At 43.9% G+C, this 16025-nt stretch overlaps 5 protein-coding genes across 6 annotated transcripts; 2 read left to right on the forward strand and 3 right to left on the reverse strand.

Annotated features, from left to right (window-relative positions):
• Positions 1 to 2: 2 nt before the first annotated feature.
• Positions 3 to 1591, reverse strand: LOC136192199 (uncharacterized; the record flags this gene model as incomplete). Its single annotated transcript, XM_065980721.1, has 10 exons — positions 1353 to 1591; positions 1163 to 1300; positions 1060 to 1114; positions 951 to 1008; positions 806 to 905; positions 645 to 756; positions 530 to 576; positions 410 to 476; positions 242 to 350; positions 3 to 185 (listed from the first exon to the last, which is right to left on the reverse strand). Coding segments are annotated over exons 1-10 (1083 nt in total), but the record flags the coding sequence as incomplete, so codon positions are not given.
• Positions 1592 to 5272: 3681 nt separating this feature from the next.
• Positions 5273 to 8391, forward strand: LOC136192343 (uncharacterized). Its single transcript, XM_065980889.1, has 11 exons — positions 5273 to 5909; positions 5955 to 6112; positions 6162 to 6341; positions 6394 to 6538; positions 6589 to 6718; positions 6767 to 6808; positions 6867 to 6944; positions 6994 to 7038; positions 7091 to 7165; positions 7212 to 7336; positions 7393 to 8391. The coding sequence occupies exons 1-11, from the start codon at positions 5399 to 5401 to the stop codon at positions 8208 to 8210; spliced, it is 2307 nt and encodes a 768-aa protein (XP_065836961.1). The 5' UTR covers positions 5273 to 5398; the 3' UTR covers positions 8211 to 8391.
• Positions 7920 to 9415, reverse strand: LOC136192344 (L-seryl-tRNA(Sec) kinase-like). Its single transcript, XM_065980890.1, has 2 exons — positions 9302 to 9415; positions 7920 to 9255 (listed from the first exon to the last, which is right to left on the reverse strand). The coding sequence occupies exons 1-2, from the start codon at positions 9405 to 9407 to the stop codon at positions 8396 to 8398; spliced, it is 966 nt and encodes a 321-aa protein (XP_065836962.1). The 5' UTR covers positions 9408 to 9415; the 3' UTR covers positions 7920 to 8395.
• Positions 9416 to 9422: 7 nt separating this feature from the next.
• Positions 9423 to 12986, forward strand: LOC136192342 (uncharacterized). 2 transcript variants are annotated; one of them, XM_065980886.1, is made up of 19 exons: positions 9423 to 9503; positions 9553 to 9578; positions 9690 to 9817; positions 9882 to 9973; positions 10026 to 10115; positions 10163 to 10261; positions 10307 to 10405; positions 10524 to 10622; positions 10670 to 10768; positions 10823 to 10907; positions 10963 to 11030; positions 11092 to 11136; positions 11193 to 11252; positions 11300 to 11404; positions 11456 to 11485; positions 11531 to 11626; positions 11679 to 11802; positions 11860 to 12024; positions 12075 to 12986. In XM_065980886.1, exons 1-19 carry the CDS (start codon positions 9468 to 9470, stop codon positions 12857 to 12859), a joined length of 2331 nt encoding a protein of 776 aa, XP_065836958.1. In that variant the 5' UTR covers positions 9423 to 9467; the 3' UTR covers positions 12860 to 12986. The 2 variants fall into 2 exon arrangements, with proteins under 2 accessions (XP_065836958.1, XP_065836960.1); XM_065980888.1 differs by having other exon boundaries at positions 9458 to 9503; positions 9553 to 9591.
• A 378-nt stretch (positions 12987 to 13364) lies between these two features.
• On the reverse strand, positions 13365 to 15788 carry LOC136192469 (uncharacterized). The gene is made up of 5 exons (XM_065981095.1): positions 15666 to 15788; positions 14633 to 15607; positions 14344 to 14574; positions 13890 to 14292; positions 13365 to 13833 (listed from the first exon to the last, which is right to left on the reverse strand). The coding sequence occupies exons 2-5, from the start codon at positions 14714 to 14716 to the stop codon at positions 13520 to 13522; spliced, it is 1032 nt and encodes a 343-aa protein (XP_065837167.1). The 5' UTR covers positions 14717 to 15607; positions 15666 to 15788; the 3' UTR covers positions 13365 to 13519.
• Positions 15789 to 16025: the final 237 nt, after the last annotated feature.

Consider the following 16025-nt stretch of genomic DNA (forward strand, 5'->3'; position numbering starts at 1 on the left):
CGATCGGTCCTGATGTGACCAACGAGATCGTCCGGGTGACGGGGATGAACGGCTATTTCAAACGAGTAGGAAGTAGGGCCAGCGTTGATCACGGGGACGCCACTGCACTTGCCATCAAAAACGAATTGCGGCACATCGAGTGCCGTCAAGTTGCCAGTAAAGTAGCCATTAGTAGCATAAAATATCTGCGTAATACAATTAGAGTACTTGCATCCTGCCATTACCCTGTAACTAGACGTACCTTTTCAGCGTCATAGACTGCTACCAGGGCCACATACACTGGCCAAAAAGAGGGCAACTGAAAAGTGGTGCTATTGACGCTATTCTTGGTGAACTGAATAAACCCCCATCTACCATCGTACAGTACAAGTATTAGTGGAAATATGCAGAGTATGTAGCAGAAGGTTACCTTTCTGGTAGATGCATATTGATGGAGTACTGAGACGACCATACCCAGTTGTCTTCAGGAACATTGGGTACCTACAATAAGACGAGTGAGCTAGAAGTGTGCACTTGCTTTCAAATACAGGTACCTTTTCATAATGTCGTCCAACATTTTTGACGTGCCACTCGACTCTTAATTAATTAAATAATTAATTAATTTGAAACGATCTGGCACTTTGGAATGTTTTCGTTTTGTTTACCTGCTGAAATTTATTCGCCACTGATCGCCCTCTTTGGGTGGCACATTGATGTTAGTGGCGTCTTTGGCCAAATCCTTCAGTGGTAAAGCCATTTCAACAGTCCAAAAGTGATCTATCCAAACCAAATACAATCCATAAACGTATAGCATATAGTCTCTAACTTTTTATCAAAGGATTGTTGATTGGACCGTCAACAAAAGTAGCTGACTTCATAGTGGGCATTTCCCAGCTGCTATTCGGCGATCCACCATTCATATATGGCTAAATTCAAACGAAACTACTTGCACACTGTCCAGTTCCGGTTACTTTGTTCAGCTCCAAATCCCACGTAGTGTTGATAGCGTTGATCTCGAGTTCCTTATACCTGATAAATCAAACCTTCTCAGAACGACTTCATTCAAATTGTCGCTCTCACATGTGCGTGCTTCCGTTGGGATTAGTGAACACCTCAAAATCGTTATCATAGAAGACTAATAAAACTCGGTTGCTTGGAGACCCCCGGGTTGTTTTTGACTCACCAACCGAATTGTGCTCCGTCTGATTCGCGAACACGTCCGTTTCCTGCATGTATGCTCCCACGTACAGATATTCGTCGTCCCAGCGCATCTTTGCCATCGTATCGAATCGAGGTCTTGTAAATTCACTGCCCTGAATGTCTGAGATCGCGAGGCGTCATTTCCTCCTCCTTCACGATTTTTCGTTTCTTACCGATGAATCGATCGGTCCAAGGGACTCCAGACCACGCCGTTTCATCGAGATGCCCGTCGACAGCTATTTTCTCCGTTTCAGCGAGGTGATAGACGACGTAAGATTTGGGAAAAGGGAGGGCCCCCGCTTGAGTAAAGCACGGCGGATCGACTCGAAAGAGGTCGCCCGAGGATAGAGCAAGTAACGCTGAGAGGAAGAGAAGGTGAAAAGCCATCGCACGAACGAAGAGGACTCGAATAATCCGGGTAGGCAGTGCATGTGATACAGTAGATAGCCAATCAACCACAATTAATTAATTGTCGCAGCTTTTCAGAGCAGCTCTTTGCCGGGGGGGAACTTAGGAGCTCAGGGTCATTGCGTCATTCAAACCAGATTCTTATGAAGACAGAGCCCTGGGGACAGTCAGAGCCGTATCACCATATATAGTATAGTGTGTACTATACTATCTATGGTATCACGGTAAGATACGATCATCTCCAAGTTCATTGATGAACAAGAATTTAGGAAAGTTGAAAACAGGTCTGGTCGTGGTGTAAGAAAATCCTGTGTAGAACTTAACAGTTTATGGAGCCGACCACCAGAGTTGTACGGGTGGAGCCCGTATAACGGCGGAGGGAGGCTCTCTCAAACGTGATCTTAGGGCCGGAAGTGTCTGTATGTCTGTCTGTCTGTCTGTCTGTCTGTATGTCTGTTCGTCACGCTCGGTATTGTGACGTCACATAAGAAAAACCCTCACTTTGTAAAGCGCATGCGTGACATAGGGCCGAAAACGGTGACCCGAAAAAGGCGATTTACGGCGCGAATAAAGCGTTTTTTCTTTCAGAAACGAAAAAAATGCTTAGAAACCCTTATTTCCAATTGATCTGTGCTATTTTCCGTGTTATAAATGCGCTGAGAAACCGAAACGACAGTTTTGATTGTCACGCTCTGACGTCACAATCAAAAGTATCCAGTCACATGTACAGTATATGGGTGGGTATGTACGCGTGTACGGGTAACAGGAAATATGACCCGTACACATGCATAGGTCCTCCTCAAATACAGAGCACATTATCAAATACAGTACAGTGCGTGCCAGCATAAATGGCCAAACGGGACTTTTAGTAGCGCGCGAGGAATTCAGAGCGTAGTTTACATTTGGCGTAGTTTTGACGTTTGATCGTCACATCAAGGATTTCCAATGAAGTCTAGCATTTCTATTTACGTCTATTTTGTAAGAAAACGGTTTTGATTTCACCGCAGACAACGTTTCTATACGTTTTGCTAAGAACACAGAAAAGTTCGTTTTTTTTCCAGTTTCAAACAACATATGACGGCTTTCATAAACTCATCTGTCACTTTATACCATTTTCTAAAACTTCATTATCTTTGATTTTCAATACAGTAATTCGGTGGAAAGAAACGGATGTCACGTGACGTAAATAGAAATGCATTTTTTTCCGTTAGGGATCAAGTTAGAAAGAAACTCACTCTATAAATGGCTTCTCACGTGCATTGTTTAGAAATTTATTATCGGCGAATTTGAAAATGTTCTTTCCTTTACAAAATTAGCGCGCGCTAAACTTGCAAAAAATTTAAATCTTTGGGAGTACGTCCCACAAAAGTCAAACTGACATCCCTGTTTAAAATAGGCATTAGAGCGATTTTCGTTGACACACAGTGACACTGTATGTCTTGCAGCGAGTGATCTACAGTGATCTTAGCGCGCGTTTTGTGGCCATTTATGCTGGCACGCACTGTACTGTACGTCAGAAAAGCGCCTAATTAGGAAAACACAGCAATCATGCAAGTACTGTATTTACAGTATGTAGGTAGGACTGAGCTGTACTAGTAGTAGCTAACGGCTGTAATGACAACGTGAATATGTGACAGCATAAAAACTATGACGTCACACTATGTTATGCACTCGCGTACGGTAAGCGGTGGGAGGCTCTGCATGATGGCAACACGGTGAACACCGGGCCATCATTCTCTAGTTTTTATTTAGGGTTCCGCTCGCCAAAAATTCTTGGACCCAATCATAAGCGGACTGTTATGACACTAGAGAATGATGGCCCGGTGTTCACCGTGTTGCATCATGCAGAGCCTCCCACCGCTTACCGTACGAGAGTGCATACCATAGTGTGACGTCATAATTTTTTATGTTGTCACATATTCACGTGGTCCTTACAGCCGTTAGCTACTACAGCTCACTCCTACGTACATACTGTAAATACTTGCATGATTGCAATGTTTTCCTAATTAGGCGCTTTTCTGACGTAGTGAGCCGACCACCGCAGTTGTACGGGGTGGCAAACGCAGTTTGCGAGCCCGTATAACGGCGGAGGGAGGCTCTCTCAAACGTGATGTTAGGCGCCGGAAGTGTATGTTTGTCTGTCTTTCTGTCTGTCTGTCTGTCTGTCTGTCTGTCTGTCGGTCACGCTATTGCGACGTCACCTAAAAACCCGTTTTTTGTACAGCGCATGCGTGACATAGGGCCCAAAACGGTGACCCGAAAAAGGCGATTTACGGCGCGAATAAAGCGTTTTTTCTTTCATAAACGGAAAAAATGCTTAGAAACCCCTGTTTACAATTGATCTCTGCTATTTTCCGTGTTATAAATGCGCTGAGACACCGAAACGACAGTTTTGATTGTCACGCTCTGACGTCACAATCAAAAGTATCCACTCATGTACAGTTTATAGTAGGTATGTATGCGTGTACGGGTAACAGGAAATATAACCCGTACACACTCCCGTACACAAGCATGTCTTCAAATGCAGAGAAAATTATGAAATACAATACGTCAGAAAAGCGCCTAATTAGAAAAACATTTAAAATTATGTAGATATGTACAGTATGTAGGTAGGACTGAGCTGTAGGGGCTAAGGGCAGTGATGACTACGTGAATATGTGGCAACATAAAATTAAAATTTATGACGTCACACTATGTAATGAACTCGCGTACGGAAAGCGGTGGGAGGCTCTGCAGGATGGCAACACGGTGAACACCGGGCCATCATTCTCTAGTGTATTTGATAATGTGCTCTGTATTCTGTATTTGAGGGGGACCTATGCATGTGTACGGGTCATATTTCCTGTTACCCGTACACGCGTACATACCCACGCACATACGGCATGAGTGGATACTTTTGATTGTGACGTCAGAGCGTGACAATCAAAACTGTCGTTTCGGTTTCTCAGGGCATTTATAACACGGAAAATAGCACAGTGCAATTTAAAATAAGGTTTTTTAAACATTTTTTCTGTTTGTCATAGAAAAAACGCTTTTTTCGCGCCGTAAATCGCCTTTTTCGGGTCACCGTTTCGAGCCCTATGTCGCGCATGCGCTGTACGAAAAAACGGGTTTTTATGTTACGTCACAATACCGAGCGTGACGAACAGACATACATACATACATACAGACAGACAGACAGACACTTCCGGCCCTAAGATCACGTTTGAGAGAGCCTCCCTCCGCCGTTATACGGGCTCCACCCGTACAACTCTGGTGGTCGGCTCCATTACTAGAATCGAAGGGAACGAAGGGAAAGATGTTCTATTGCTCTCACAAAGTGATCGAGTGTTTGAATCTTTTCACGAGTGAATGGAATCAACGACGAGAAATATCGAACATCCCTCAATCCGACATCCCTCACCCATATGTGTCCACGCACGAATTGGTGTCGTCCAAAATCTGTGAATGAATTCGTGTCTTCGAATTATAGCATCACAGGGATGCTTTGTATAATAGCCAGTTGAACAAAGAAATACAGCCCATTGTTCGCGGAATACAGTAGAGGTTCCTGAAGACGGCATATCCGTAGCAGGCGCAAACACAGGTAGGAGGATTGCCCCAATTCTTCGCTGGCCCAGGTCATGGCCGGTTATGGGCCCACAGCTAGCTGTCAGCTAGGTCTACAGATTGACTTGCTTGTGACTGACAATAAAATAAAAAATTAGCATTGCTGGCGACGCGCGTGGCGAGTGCTAAAGAAGGCGTCAAATCGCCAAAATTTCCACGCAATGGAGTCGCCCGGTAGATACGGGCCTTTCTAAAAAGAACAATGGCGAAGTCCTTACCTGTACCTGATCGTCGATCTGATCACGAAAGCGCGCTGATCGGAAAAGAATTGCATCTCTTCGGTGGAAGAAACAAGAGATACTTTTTCCCTCGCCACGAAGTCTGGACTTGCAATGTTCAAGAAGAGAAGAAATGGATTCGCCGTTTCGCCGAAGGAAAGAATATTCCCCCTCCTTGTGTCGGAGCACGATGCGTGGTCATTAATGGGGTCATGTATTCGTACGGGGGAATGAAAGAAGACAGGAATTATCTGGGAGAGTTGTTCGGTTTGGATCCCCAAAAAATGAAATGGATCCATGTAGCCACTCCAATTAATGGAAAGAAACCATATCAACGCTCCTCTTGCTGCTTGTGGGCCATTGGAAAAAGAATGATCATGTTTGGGGGATGGAGCGGGTACATTCCTCCATTTCCTCTCCAATCAGGATCACAATTTACCTCGGGTGTAAACAATGAGATTTACGAATTTGTTTTTGAAGAGGGAAGAGAACGAGGTGAGCCTAATCTAGGTATAATATAATTCTATTGTTGATGATTAGGATATTGGTTGGATGTTGAATTAAGTGGAAGAAGACCCCAGCCACGTGACAGCGCTGCCGTGGAAACGATTGATCAACATCGAGGAATACTTCACGGAGGAGAAGATGGTATGGATCAGTATTTTGATGATGCATTTGTGATTGATTTGCGAGAGAAGGTAAATTGATCATTGTTACGTTTGGAAATCATTGTTATGTTGGCTTTAGAAATGGATTCGTGTCAACTACTTTTCAAAAGTATCCGCTCGTTCGCACCATAGAATCTGCCGGTTGTCAAAAACAGCATTCAATGAAAGAAATTGCCTTCTTGTCATTGGTGGGTACGAAAAATGCAAATTTTCCGACCATGCCTACGTTATTGATATTGACGAAGAGAAATCTTACGTGGTACTGAATCAATTAAATTTAACTAGATCAAATTTTAGAAAGAGTAAATTAGTTTCAGTTGAACTCGGGAATAGCACCTATCTGGTTTCACAATCTCTATTGCGTGGAGAATCAAGATGGGTCTGCTCGGGTAATTGTCTTGGGTGGAAGAGACTGGGATCAAAAATTAAAAGACATTTTAATAGTGTTTACTCTCGGTATTGTATTAAAAAGGTAATTAAAACTCTTTTGCCAATTACTTTTCTAGGCCGATCGAACGAGTCTTACTTTCAAGTTGAACTTCAAATACTTTCAGATTCTCCATCTACATTGGCATCAACAGCATCTGGAAATGATTTGCACGTTAGAGAACTTCAAAGAGAATTAGAAAGAATGAGGTCCTTGTTTTCAGACGTTTGTTTTAGAAATGACGACGTTCTTTTTAGAATGGAATTTTCTGATGTGAGAGAAGAGACAAGCCGTGAAAGGTAAAATGTTACCAAGTATACAAATTGTAGTTTAATAATGTTTCATTTGATACTGTAGAAAACAGTCTGAAGTGCGCCAATTCCACGCTCTGGAAGAGGAAAGAAGGCGTCTTACAAAAGAGTTTCTCGAACAGCGGCAAGGAACTTGCAACGAACGTTTTTTTCAAGATAAGATGTCTTTTTAGGTCTCTTCTACAAATTTCTCTTGAGAGAGACATAGCCGCTCTAAGGTGCAACAAGAAGTATGATATATTTTTATCACCTGGTGGTATCTTTTTGAAGAGCTGAATCGCTAGCCCAATGTCGGGCTCTTGAGGCAGAGAAAGAAGAAATAGCTCACTCTCTTCAAGCTCAAGTGTAAAAAACTACAAACTACAAACGATATGTTTTAAATATACTTTAGAAGAACACTTGAAGCGTCTTGTGCCGAATCGAAACAAAATCTGGATCAGTTCCTTGACGTGCTTAGCATTCGTGAGACTCAAGTTTCCCTTACTGATGAGAAGCTCGGTTCTGGAGCATATGCAGGTACGAAAGAATTGATTACGTAATTACAGTAGTAGTATAGTACAGTACTACATTAGACGTGATAATTGGCTGTTGGCACGGGATTCCAGTTGCTGTAAAGAAATTCCACTCTCTCATAACGACGCCAAGAACGATTCCGGCCTTTCAAAGAGAAGTTCTGACGGCGAGTCGACTCCATCATCCCAACATCGTCCGTGTATGCGGTGCTGTGATGGAAGATGGAGTTCCATTCCAAATTGTCTCCGAATTGCTTGAAGGATCAGTGAGCGAGGTCATTGATGCAGCTCACTCATCTCCATGCTATCTCTCTCATTACGAGCAGCTCTCCATCGTCGTACAAATGACATCAGCTATTGCTTATCTTCATGGACTTCACCCTCGTCCCTTCGTTCACGCAGACATTCGTCCGACCAATGTCTTGGTGACAAGGGATATGAAAGTCAAAGTGGCTGATTTGGGAGCGGCTCATTTGGTGGAGAGCTCCAAATCGGCCGGGCCTCTAAGTCCCCAATATCTTGCTCCCGAACGAATACCACCCATGTTGGGACGCAGCTCGTTGCTTAGCGACGTTTACAGTCTGGGCGTGTCACTAATTGAAATATTCACTGGGGTTGGCCCTATTCCCGAAGAGAGGAATAATCAGTTGATGCTAGTAAGAAGTCGTTGTCGTCTGCACTTGATTTGCTCAAGAATGATTTCCGGCGAGAGAGAGAGGCCTACCAGTTCAGAGTGCTTGGCTGTTTTGAATAGAGAAAGAGAGGAACTTGCACAAAACGGGTTTCCGGCGATAAAGAGAATGGTAAAGGGACAGTTCGAAGGAGAGGGCTCTAATCGTCGTCACAATGTCGTTCTTTCAGATTCCTATCATTCCTAGCTCATAGCTGTAGCTTGTTGACGTGTTTTAATTACTTGTGTGGACAATAATATTTCATTCACGTTTGTTCCTAATATTTATGTAATCTCTGTACGTGCTTTCAAGTTCAAACTTACTCACTCAAAGCAACCATTGAAATCATCGTCGAAATCGCTGTCACATTGCACCTGTACAAAATTAATAAACTATGACATGTAGGACCTAAACATTTCACTGACGGCGCCATAAAAATCGCCCCCACTAAGTCTACCATCGAACAAAAGTTCGCCGCTGCGAACGGCCTTCAATATCGCTCGCCGGGCACTATTTGCTTTCAACGCCGACGGTTTGCTTAGCCGTATTTCATTTGATACGCATTTTCTGAGATAGCAGTCTACAGCGTGGATCGTGCTGGCAGAATTGGACGCTCTAGACGCCGCCTTCTCCATATCCTTCACCTCGTCTGAATCTCTTCTTAGCGAACGCGGATTATCCAACTCCTTTGCAAGAATCGTTTCCAATGAGTCCAACGTCTCTTCGTCCAAATTTGAAGAAACGACGAGAGTGCTCGTTTCCTCCTCCGACGGAGGTTCGAACGTCTCATTCATCCTCTGTACGACGTCGTCAGGCACGCGCGCCTCTCTAGATCTAACCCTATTTCTTTTCAGGCACTCGTCTACCGGACACGCAATCGCAATTTGAACGTAGCCACAGCGCAGTCGCTCGGCAAGACGAACGCATTCGTTTCTCATGCTACGATAGTAGAAGTTGTCGTCAAGCAGAAGAATGAACGTTCGCAGCTCGTTCGAGTCATCATTTCGGAAAAGTAATCTGTCAGACGCGGGCGATTTACTAATCACCATGGCGACGAATTTTGCAAAAAATTCGTTGTCCTCCTCTTTCTCCAATGACTTGCCACCAGTTTGGATGGCGTAAACGAGATTTTCGACGCTTCTCAAAATTTGTTGGCGACGTACTTTCCAGCTCGAGTCGCCGTCTCTTAGTTCGCTTGATTCGATTTCCTTAAGAAAGTCGTCGTAGCAAATATGAAGCACAAGCCGAATTTCTGCACGATACACGTAACGGACTGTCGAAGCCTGACTGCATCTCACCATTACTGAATCGCTTCTTCAGTTCGAAAGCCAAGGTCGTCTTTCCAGAGGCGGGCAGCCCGCAGATCAGTACAAAACAGATTTTGCGATGGAGGCCACTCGTCATTAGCGTGCTTTAATTGTCTGGTGATTGCGACACGGATGGTAGGGCTCTGATTCAAACTTTATGGAGACAGAGCCCTGGGGACAGAGCCGTATCACGGTATGTTCATAGAGATTCATCTCGAAGTTGTAGATGAACAAGAATTTAGAAAAAGCCAAACAGCTATAGGAAAAGGTCAGGTCGTAGTGTAAGAAAATCATGTGTAGTTTATTTATGGTTCTCCTCGCCAAAAATTCTTGGACCCGATCATAAGCGGCCTCATGAGCAGATTGTTTTGATTGGCAGGGACATTGTCTACGGGACTGGCTCACTGCGCATCCTCGAAGTCCTTAGTTTCCTCTCGGTTTCCTCATCGGTTTCTTCATCTGGGAAAAGTCCCCGCAATTCTCTTACAATGGGAAATACTGCTAACGGTTGTTGTTATTCCTTCGCTGCAAACTGACGGTTACGGGTTACGTGGTCGTCTGTTTCCACTAGCCTTTCTTTCGGCTATCAAAAACGGAGATAAAGAAACCGTGTCTTCCTACGTTCGACGTTATCCGGAAAAGTGGAAGACAGCGACAAATGAGGTGCGACGAATAGTCAAGTCCAGAAAATAGAAAACCTCGATTCTATTTACAGTGGAAACAAACTTGCCTTCATTTGGCACGTGACGCTAAAATGGCAAGATATTTGATTTCAACTGGAGCAGACATAGAAGCTCGCGATGACGTATTTATTTATTAGCAATCAATGGTGACCAAATGAATATTTGATAGGAGGGAAGGACGCCCTTTCTCTCAGCCATTCAGAATGGATATAGAGCAGTGATGGAAGTTTTAATTGAAAAGGGATGCAACATTCATGCAAAGGGGAGGGTAAGTAAACTGTTATGGGAAGCATTACTCATTGTGTGTTTGTAGTATGGTGAAGCTTTGGCATATGCGAGTCTCATCGGCCATTTGAAAATTATTAAACGACTCATTGGACTGGGATTAAATGTCAATGATAAATCTTCTGTGGTATTCAATTTAACGCTTAAAAGTAGTAGCCGCATTTATGCTATCGTGATTAATTCCCGGACGTTAATCAGATAAAATTACTGTGGCTTCTATTCAAAGAATCATACGATATTTTTAGTGGGGCAACACTTCCCTTCATTGGATATGTCGAGAGAATCAAGTTGAAATTGCAAAATACTTGCTTTCAGTTGGATCCGACATTGAAGCCGTCAATGACGTATTGATTTATTAGCAAGCTATAATGATAACGAAATTTACTGATAGTGGGGAAGAACGCCGTTTTTGGAAGCTATTTACTGGGGTAAAGAAAGAGTCATGAATATTTTAATTGTAAAGAGATGCAATATTTATGCAAAGGACAAAGTGAGATGCTGTACTATGAAAGACAATTTCGCTTCTAATCTCTGAGTGATGTAGATAAATAGAGGAGCCATTGAAATTGCTGAATCTGAAAATTTCGGCAAACTGACTGAAAACCTTTTGAAGATTTTCGGCGGACGAGAGGAAAGCATGCATAGAAGAAATATTATGACGTCTTGATATGAGTTTTTTATTGTAGGCTGCTTCTTCTGCAGACGAAGGAGTTCAAGTGAGTGAAAACGTGAGAGCAATTTTACAACGTGAGGTACATCTAGGCATGCGTCCTCATAGAATCGAACATTAGAAAAACATTTGACATTTCCTAGGCTGAAAAGAATATTCCGACAGAATATTCCTATGACTCTTCACAGGCTAGTTTGTTTTAAGATTGTTTCTCTTTCACGATATATACCCTGCATGATGATAGACTGAAGAAGACGAAGTCGCTTCTTGCTTGGAAGGAGAAACTGTCGACGTGCCTCAACAGGTCTCACTAAAGACTATTTTTTGGAGCCAATGTTTACAATTTATCAGCTTGTTGGTGAGCTGCGAAGTCGGCTTGATAAAGCTGAAAAAGAGAGGAATGCTGCTTGCGCGGAGAAGGAATGTCTCGCAGAAGCTCTTCGCGCGTCTCAAGAGGTAATAGCTGTGTTATTGTTAGACAGTGAATTAATTTGTTTATTGCTTTAGTTCGTTCACGAGTATCAGGATTCTGCTCAGGTTAGCTGGACTCTTAGTGTATAAAGTGAGCACACGTTGCGTTAGGAGCTCCAACGTCGTCTTGATACGGCAGAAGAAGCGAGAGCTTCCGCTCAGGCAAAAGAGAGCGATCTCATTGAGAGTCTTCGCTCGTCTCAACAGGTTGGTGGGATTAGTGTTGTTCATAAAGAAATGCTACCTTACATTGCATTAGCTCGTTCGTAATCTGCAAGAAGAGAAGGATAGAATTCTTCGGGAACACGAACACAGAATGGCACAAGTGCAAGAAGCTAGTCGGTACCTTCGTGAGCAATCTACACAAACAGAAACTGATTTGAGTAAGAGGATGCTGTAGTACTAATCTGTGACTCATAGACTATATGATCCCTCACTAGGAAGGTCTTCGGAACGTTGTGCTCAACTGGAGCGACAACTCGACGCGGAGAGACTCGTGTCCGAAGAAGCGCAACGAAATTTGAGCAGATACGAAGACGTTCTCAAAATCTCTTCGACCGACGTTGAAGTAGGTGACGTCAAACTCGGCGGGGGATCGTACGGAGGTAACTACAGTGACCTATGACTTGACTATTGTTTTTATTTTTAATGTGAGACGTTCGCGTGGGTCGTTGGCGTGGCTGCAACGTGGCCGTGAAAACGTTTTACGATTTCCTTCGCGTCGACGTTTATCTTCGTCGATTGGAACAAGAAATCTCAATCTGTCGTCACGTGCATCACCCGAACGTCGTCTCTTTGCTTGGCGTCATCACTCAAGATGGAATCCCTCTGAGTATATTGTCCGAACTTCTCGAAGCATCTCTCTCTGATGTCATTGTCGCCGCCGACGGACGTCTATTTTTGAGGGAACAAGTGGACATCGCAGTCGGCTGTTCGTCTGGAATCTTTTATCTTCACGGTCTCGACATTCTCCACGGGGACATTCGATCGACGAACGTCGTCGTCACGTCAGTAATGGAAGCGAAAATCTGCGATTTGGGAGCAGCTCGCTTTTCGGAAGTCTCCAGTCTGTCATCTGGGCCAATGAGTCCGGATTACGTTGCTCCGGAAAGGCTCGAACCAGGTCAGCACAACACGAAAATGGCCGACGTCTATAGCCTCGGCGTGACGCTCGTCGAATTGATGACGGGAGAGCAACCGGCAGCAAAAAAGAGAATGGCTCAGGGAACAAGTGTTCGCCATCCTATCATGAAGCTTCTTTGTCTAGAGATGATTGACCTCAATCGCTTAAAGAGGCCGTCAGCTGAAGAATGCCTGGCCACATTGGAAACCATTCAGATATCCGATGAAGAATACAAGAGTTGCCCAGCGAAAAGAATGGTCAAAGGTAAGATGCACGGAGGCAAGAAAGTGGAGCTAGTGGACGAGCCGTGGAACTAATTCTTTTTCAATAGATTTCCTTTGTTTTTTTTTCGGTAGAGGGCCGTAGAGCTTTAAGATTCCCATTAATTAACTGTTGTGGCGTGGTTTCTGGTTATCGATATATCTGTATTTAAATTTAAGGATGTGGCTGTTAACAAAGCTGTTTTCCCTTTCTTCTCGTTTTTCTTGAATACTGCGCTCGTTCATCTGCAACGGTTCGTGATTGCTGTGGATAGCAGTATCTATCATACTACCGTCACACTGACCTAGCTAGAAAACAGGCTTTATGTGTGCCGCCACAAAACAGAGGACAGACAGCCAGATAGATTTACGAAGAACGTAGAGGACCTCTGAGATACTGCCAGTGAGAGATTGTTGCTTTTTTGTCTGATGCCCGTATGTCCGGGTAGGGTAAGCGGCTTATCAACAAAAAACAAGAAAAAAACGTTTACCCTACCCGGACATACGGGCCCTCGCAGCATTAAGTTCTGTTCTCATGATACGAGGGAACGGCATTGTGTCCAAACTTTTATTGATAAATTTACAATGCTGTAGGCAAAAGAATTTCACTTAAGTACGCCATGGCATGCGGTTCAGAGGAGCGGAACGACGAAGAACTAGAATTAGAAACAATAGCGACAACGTACGTAAGAGTTTCTTCATGCTTCTATACTACAACTACAAATATTTTTGTGTGGTCTCCTTTTGACGCTTGTTTGAGAAAGAACACTTTGGTGATTCGTCGTCTCGGTCACTGATGGCAGCCTGAGTGCATTTGAACTTTCTCGAAGTAGCTGAGAGCGTGAAGTGTAGCATCACACCTTTACTAACTTTCCTTTGGCACACGTCACTATTTGCATTGTTGCATTCGGGAACTCGAGCCCACGACTTGACATCTTGAACTTTCCAAAGAACATTAGAAGAATTGGACGAATTGCAGATAACACGTGTAAAAGTCTTTTTTAGACTTTTTACACGACACGTGCCATTATCTGCGAAAAAAAGATATAAGTAAACAAAACAAAATTCATAACCGAAGTAAGTGTACTGAAAATCCACGGAAATGAACCACCACGCTTTGGCCTAACAGACGGCTGTTCCGTAGCCGGTTGGAGCGGTTCTACAGTCATTAAATCCGAATGAACAGACGACTCATTACAAAACTTGGCCACGGCGTTCGCGCCTTTGCGGAACGGAAGACACTTTTCCCAAGTCAAGTACGAATACTTGCTATACTGCACTTGAAGGTGAAGGTAATTCTCTAACGTAGCGTTCCTACAAAACGTTCCGAAACCTTCCAGTGAACAATTGGTAACGGGAATTCCGTCTTCAGCGAAGCCATTCATTGATACAATAAAATGAGTTTCGCTGCGACTAGCGCACAAAAGTTTGTAGGGGAAGTAACGCACCTCGTCGTCGCACGGTTTTAAAACTTTAAACGTGGTCCTATTCTATAAAAATACGCTGCGAGAGGAAGGGAGGGAGGAAGCCGTATACTATACCTCACGATCAATTTCCAATTTTCCGTTTGTGCCCACGCCTAAGCGCTGTCGCCGGGGAAACGTGTACAAGCTGAACGATTTATCTTTGGTGGAGTGATTTTCTTTAGTTAGAAAAACGTCTACGGGTGGCGAGTCAAATGAAAACAGGCTGAAGTTAGCTTTGATAAAGGCCAAAGGCAATTCCATGTCGACAACGTAAGCTAGGCCTTCCGATAAAGTCGAATTGCAGAGCTGAAAACGTTATTGATTATCAAAACGACGCGAGTTCAGCGAGAGTCGTTATAATTACCATTTGGAAGTCTGACTCGCACTCAGCGGGCGAACGAGCCGAACACATGTGCCCGATTACAAGGAGAATGAACAGAAACTTCATTCCAATCAAACAAATTGCTGTTGAGCTCCGTCTCTATATGCTGAGCTCAGCAGTTTCGCTCTGCAATTTATAGAGGAGGCTCAACTCCTTCAAAGACTTGGTGCAGATGATTGCAGCGGTTACGCTGACGCACATGCACAGACAGGTTACGCTGACGCACACAGACACAGGAAGGTTAGCTTCCTACACGGGTGGGCGTGGGCCGACCACACTTTCGTTTCGCCAACGCGCAGTGCTCTATATGAAGGACCGACACTATACGTAGTGACGGTCTCCCACTCACGAGTTTCCGACCACTACTATATTTATATACTAACGAAGCTGTTGAGATGCATATAGATCACATTACCCAAGAAATGCAACGGACTTTTTACGCACTAGTACGACCACGGATTGTAAAGGTACAGCAACGTAAGTACTGCAAAGGTTTGGGGAAAAATGACGACGTTGGCGTCGCTCGCGCGACTATGCGTCGATCAATCGACACAGCTTCAAATTTTCAGATTTAGATGCGTTGCGGGTGGTGTAGCACTTTGCAATGCAAATCGTTGATGTCACAGATACTGTTCTAATTTGTTCGTACAAAATGTATGCCTCGCACATCCGCGCCTACGCACCATCTGGGGCAGCGCCCACGTTACGCAACTTGAACTTGAACTTTAAGTCTACCCACGCGCACGTAGACGCGATCAACACTAAACACACCGTAATGCGTGCGGTAAGATTTTACAGCAGGTAGTCGTAGTAGCTAGCTAGCTAGCTAGCTTGGTGAGCTCGTCGAAGTCTCGAAAAGGGAGGCCCCTGTGCACATTTAACCTGCATCGACTCCCGTTTAGACTTGTTTCGCGACGTTAAGACTCTGCTCGAATGTCTAAGAGCACGGCTTCCATTCTGAAAGGCGAAGAACGAGTCCGTATTCGAAATACAAATATTCTCGGCTCCGAATTACCGAAATCGGAGCATAATTTCGATCTCGCTCATCTCCTAGCGCAAACAAGTTCATTTTCGATGCGAAAAGAATTGTACTCCGTTAGGAAAACGCCAATCGTTTGGCTAGAAGTTTTACATCCGGGTTTTACGTGCGTAGTTATGTGGATGTTTTATTTATCCAGGAAAAACCTTTGTACCCCGCTAGGAAAGAGTCAATAGAAAACAGAATGAACTGCACTCAGAGTGCAATAATCCTAAAAAAACTAAATAAATGAATGAATAAATAAATAAAACTCTGCACTTCTCTATTTTCTCACGAAACTGAAAAGCATTTTCTTTGCAATATGCACCAAGAAATGAGGCAGAGAAATAGCGTATA

The sequence above is a fragment of the Oscarella lobularis genome, chromosome 10 (assembly GCF_947507565.1).
Source record: "Oscarella lobularis chromosome 10, ooOscLobu1.1, whole genome shotgun sequence".
NCBI lineage: Eukaryota > Metazoa > Porifera > Homoscleromorpha > Homosclerophorida > Oscarellidae > Oscarella > Oscarella lobularis.

Coding starts and splice junctions, on each gene's coding strand:
- LOC136192343 (XM_065980889.1), top strand. CDS start 5,399: ATGGCGAAGTCCTTACCTGTACCTGATCGTCGATCTGATCACGAAAGC. Junction 6,539..6,588: donor TTTAATAGTGTTTACTCTCG/GTATTGTATTAA, acceptor TTACTTTTCTAG/GCCGATCGAACGAGTCTTAC. Junction 6,809..6,866: donor GAAGAGACAAGCCGTGAAAG/GTAAAATGTTAC, acceptor TTGATACTGTAG/AAAACAGTCTGAAGTGCGCC.
- LOC136192344 (XM_065980890.1), bottom strand. CDS start 9,407: ATGACGAGTGGCCTCCATCGCAAAATCTGTTTTGTACTGATCTGCGGG. Junction 9,256..9,301: donor GAAGAAGCGATTCAGTAATG/GTGAGATGCAGT, acceptor TGTATCGTGCAG/AAATTCGGCTTGTGCTTCAT.
- LOC136192342 (XM_065980886.1), top strand. CDS start 9,468: ATGGAGACAGAGCCCTGGGGACAGAGCCGTATCACG. Junction 10,262..10,306: donor ACATTCATGCAAAGGGGAGG/GTAAGTAAACTG, acceptor GTGTGTTTGTAG/TATGGTGAAGCTTTGGCATA. Junction 11,486..11,530: donor AGTATCAGGATTCTGCTCAG/GTTAGCTGGACT, acceptor ACGTTGCGTTAG/GAGCTCCAACGTCGTCTTGA.
- LOC136192469 (XM_065981095.1), bottom strand. CDS start 14,716: ATGAAGTTTCTGTTCATTCTCCTTGTAATCGGGCACATGTGTTCGGCT. Junction 14,575..14,632: donor GCGAGTCAGACTTCCAAATG/GTAATTATAACG, acceptor TAACGTTTTCAG/CTCTGCAATTCGACTTTATC. Junction 13,834..13,889: donor TTCATTTCCGTGGATTTTCA/GTACACTTACTT, acceptor TTTTTTTCGCAG/ATAATGGCACGTGTCGTGTA.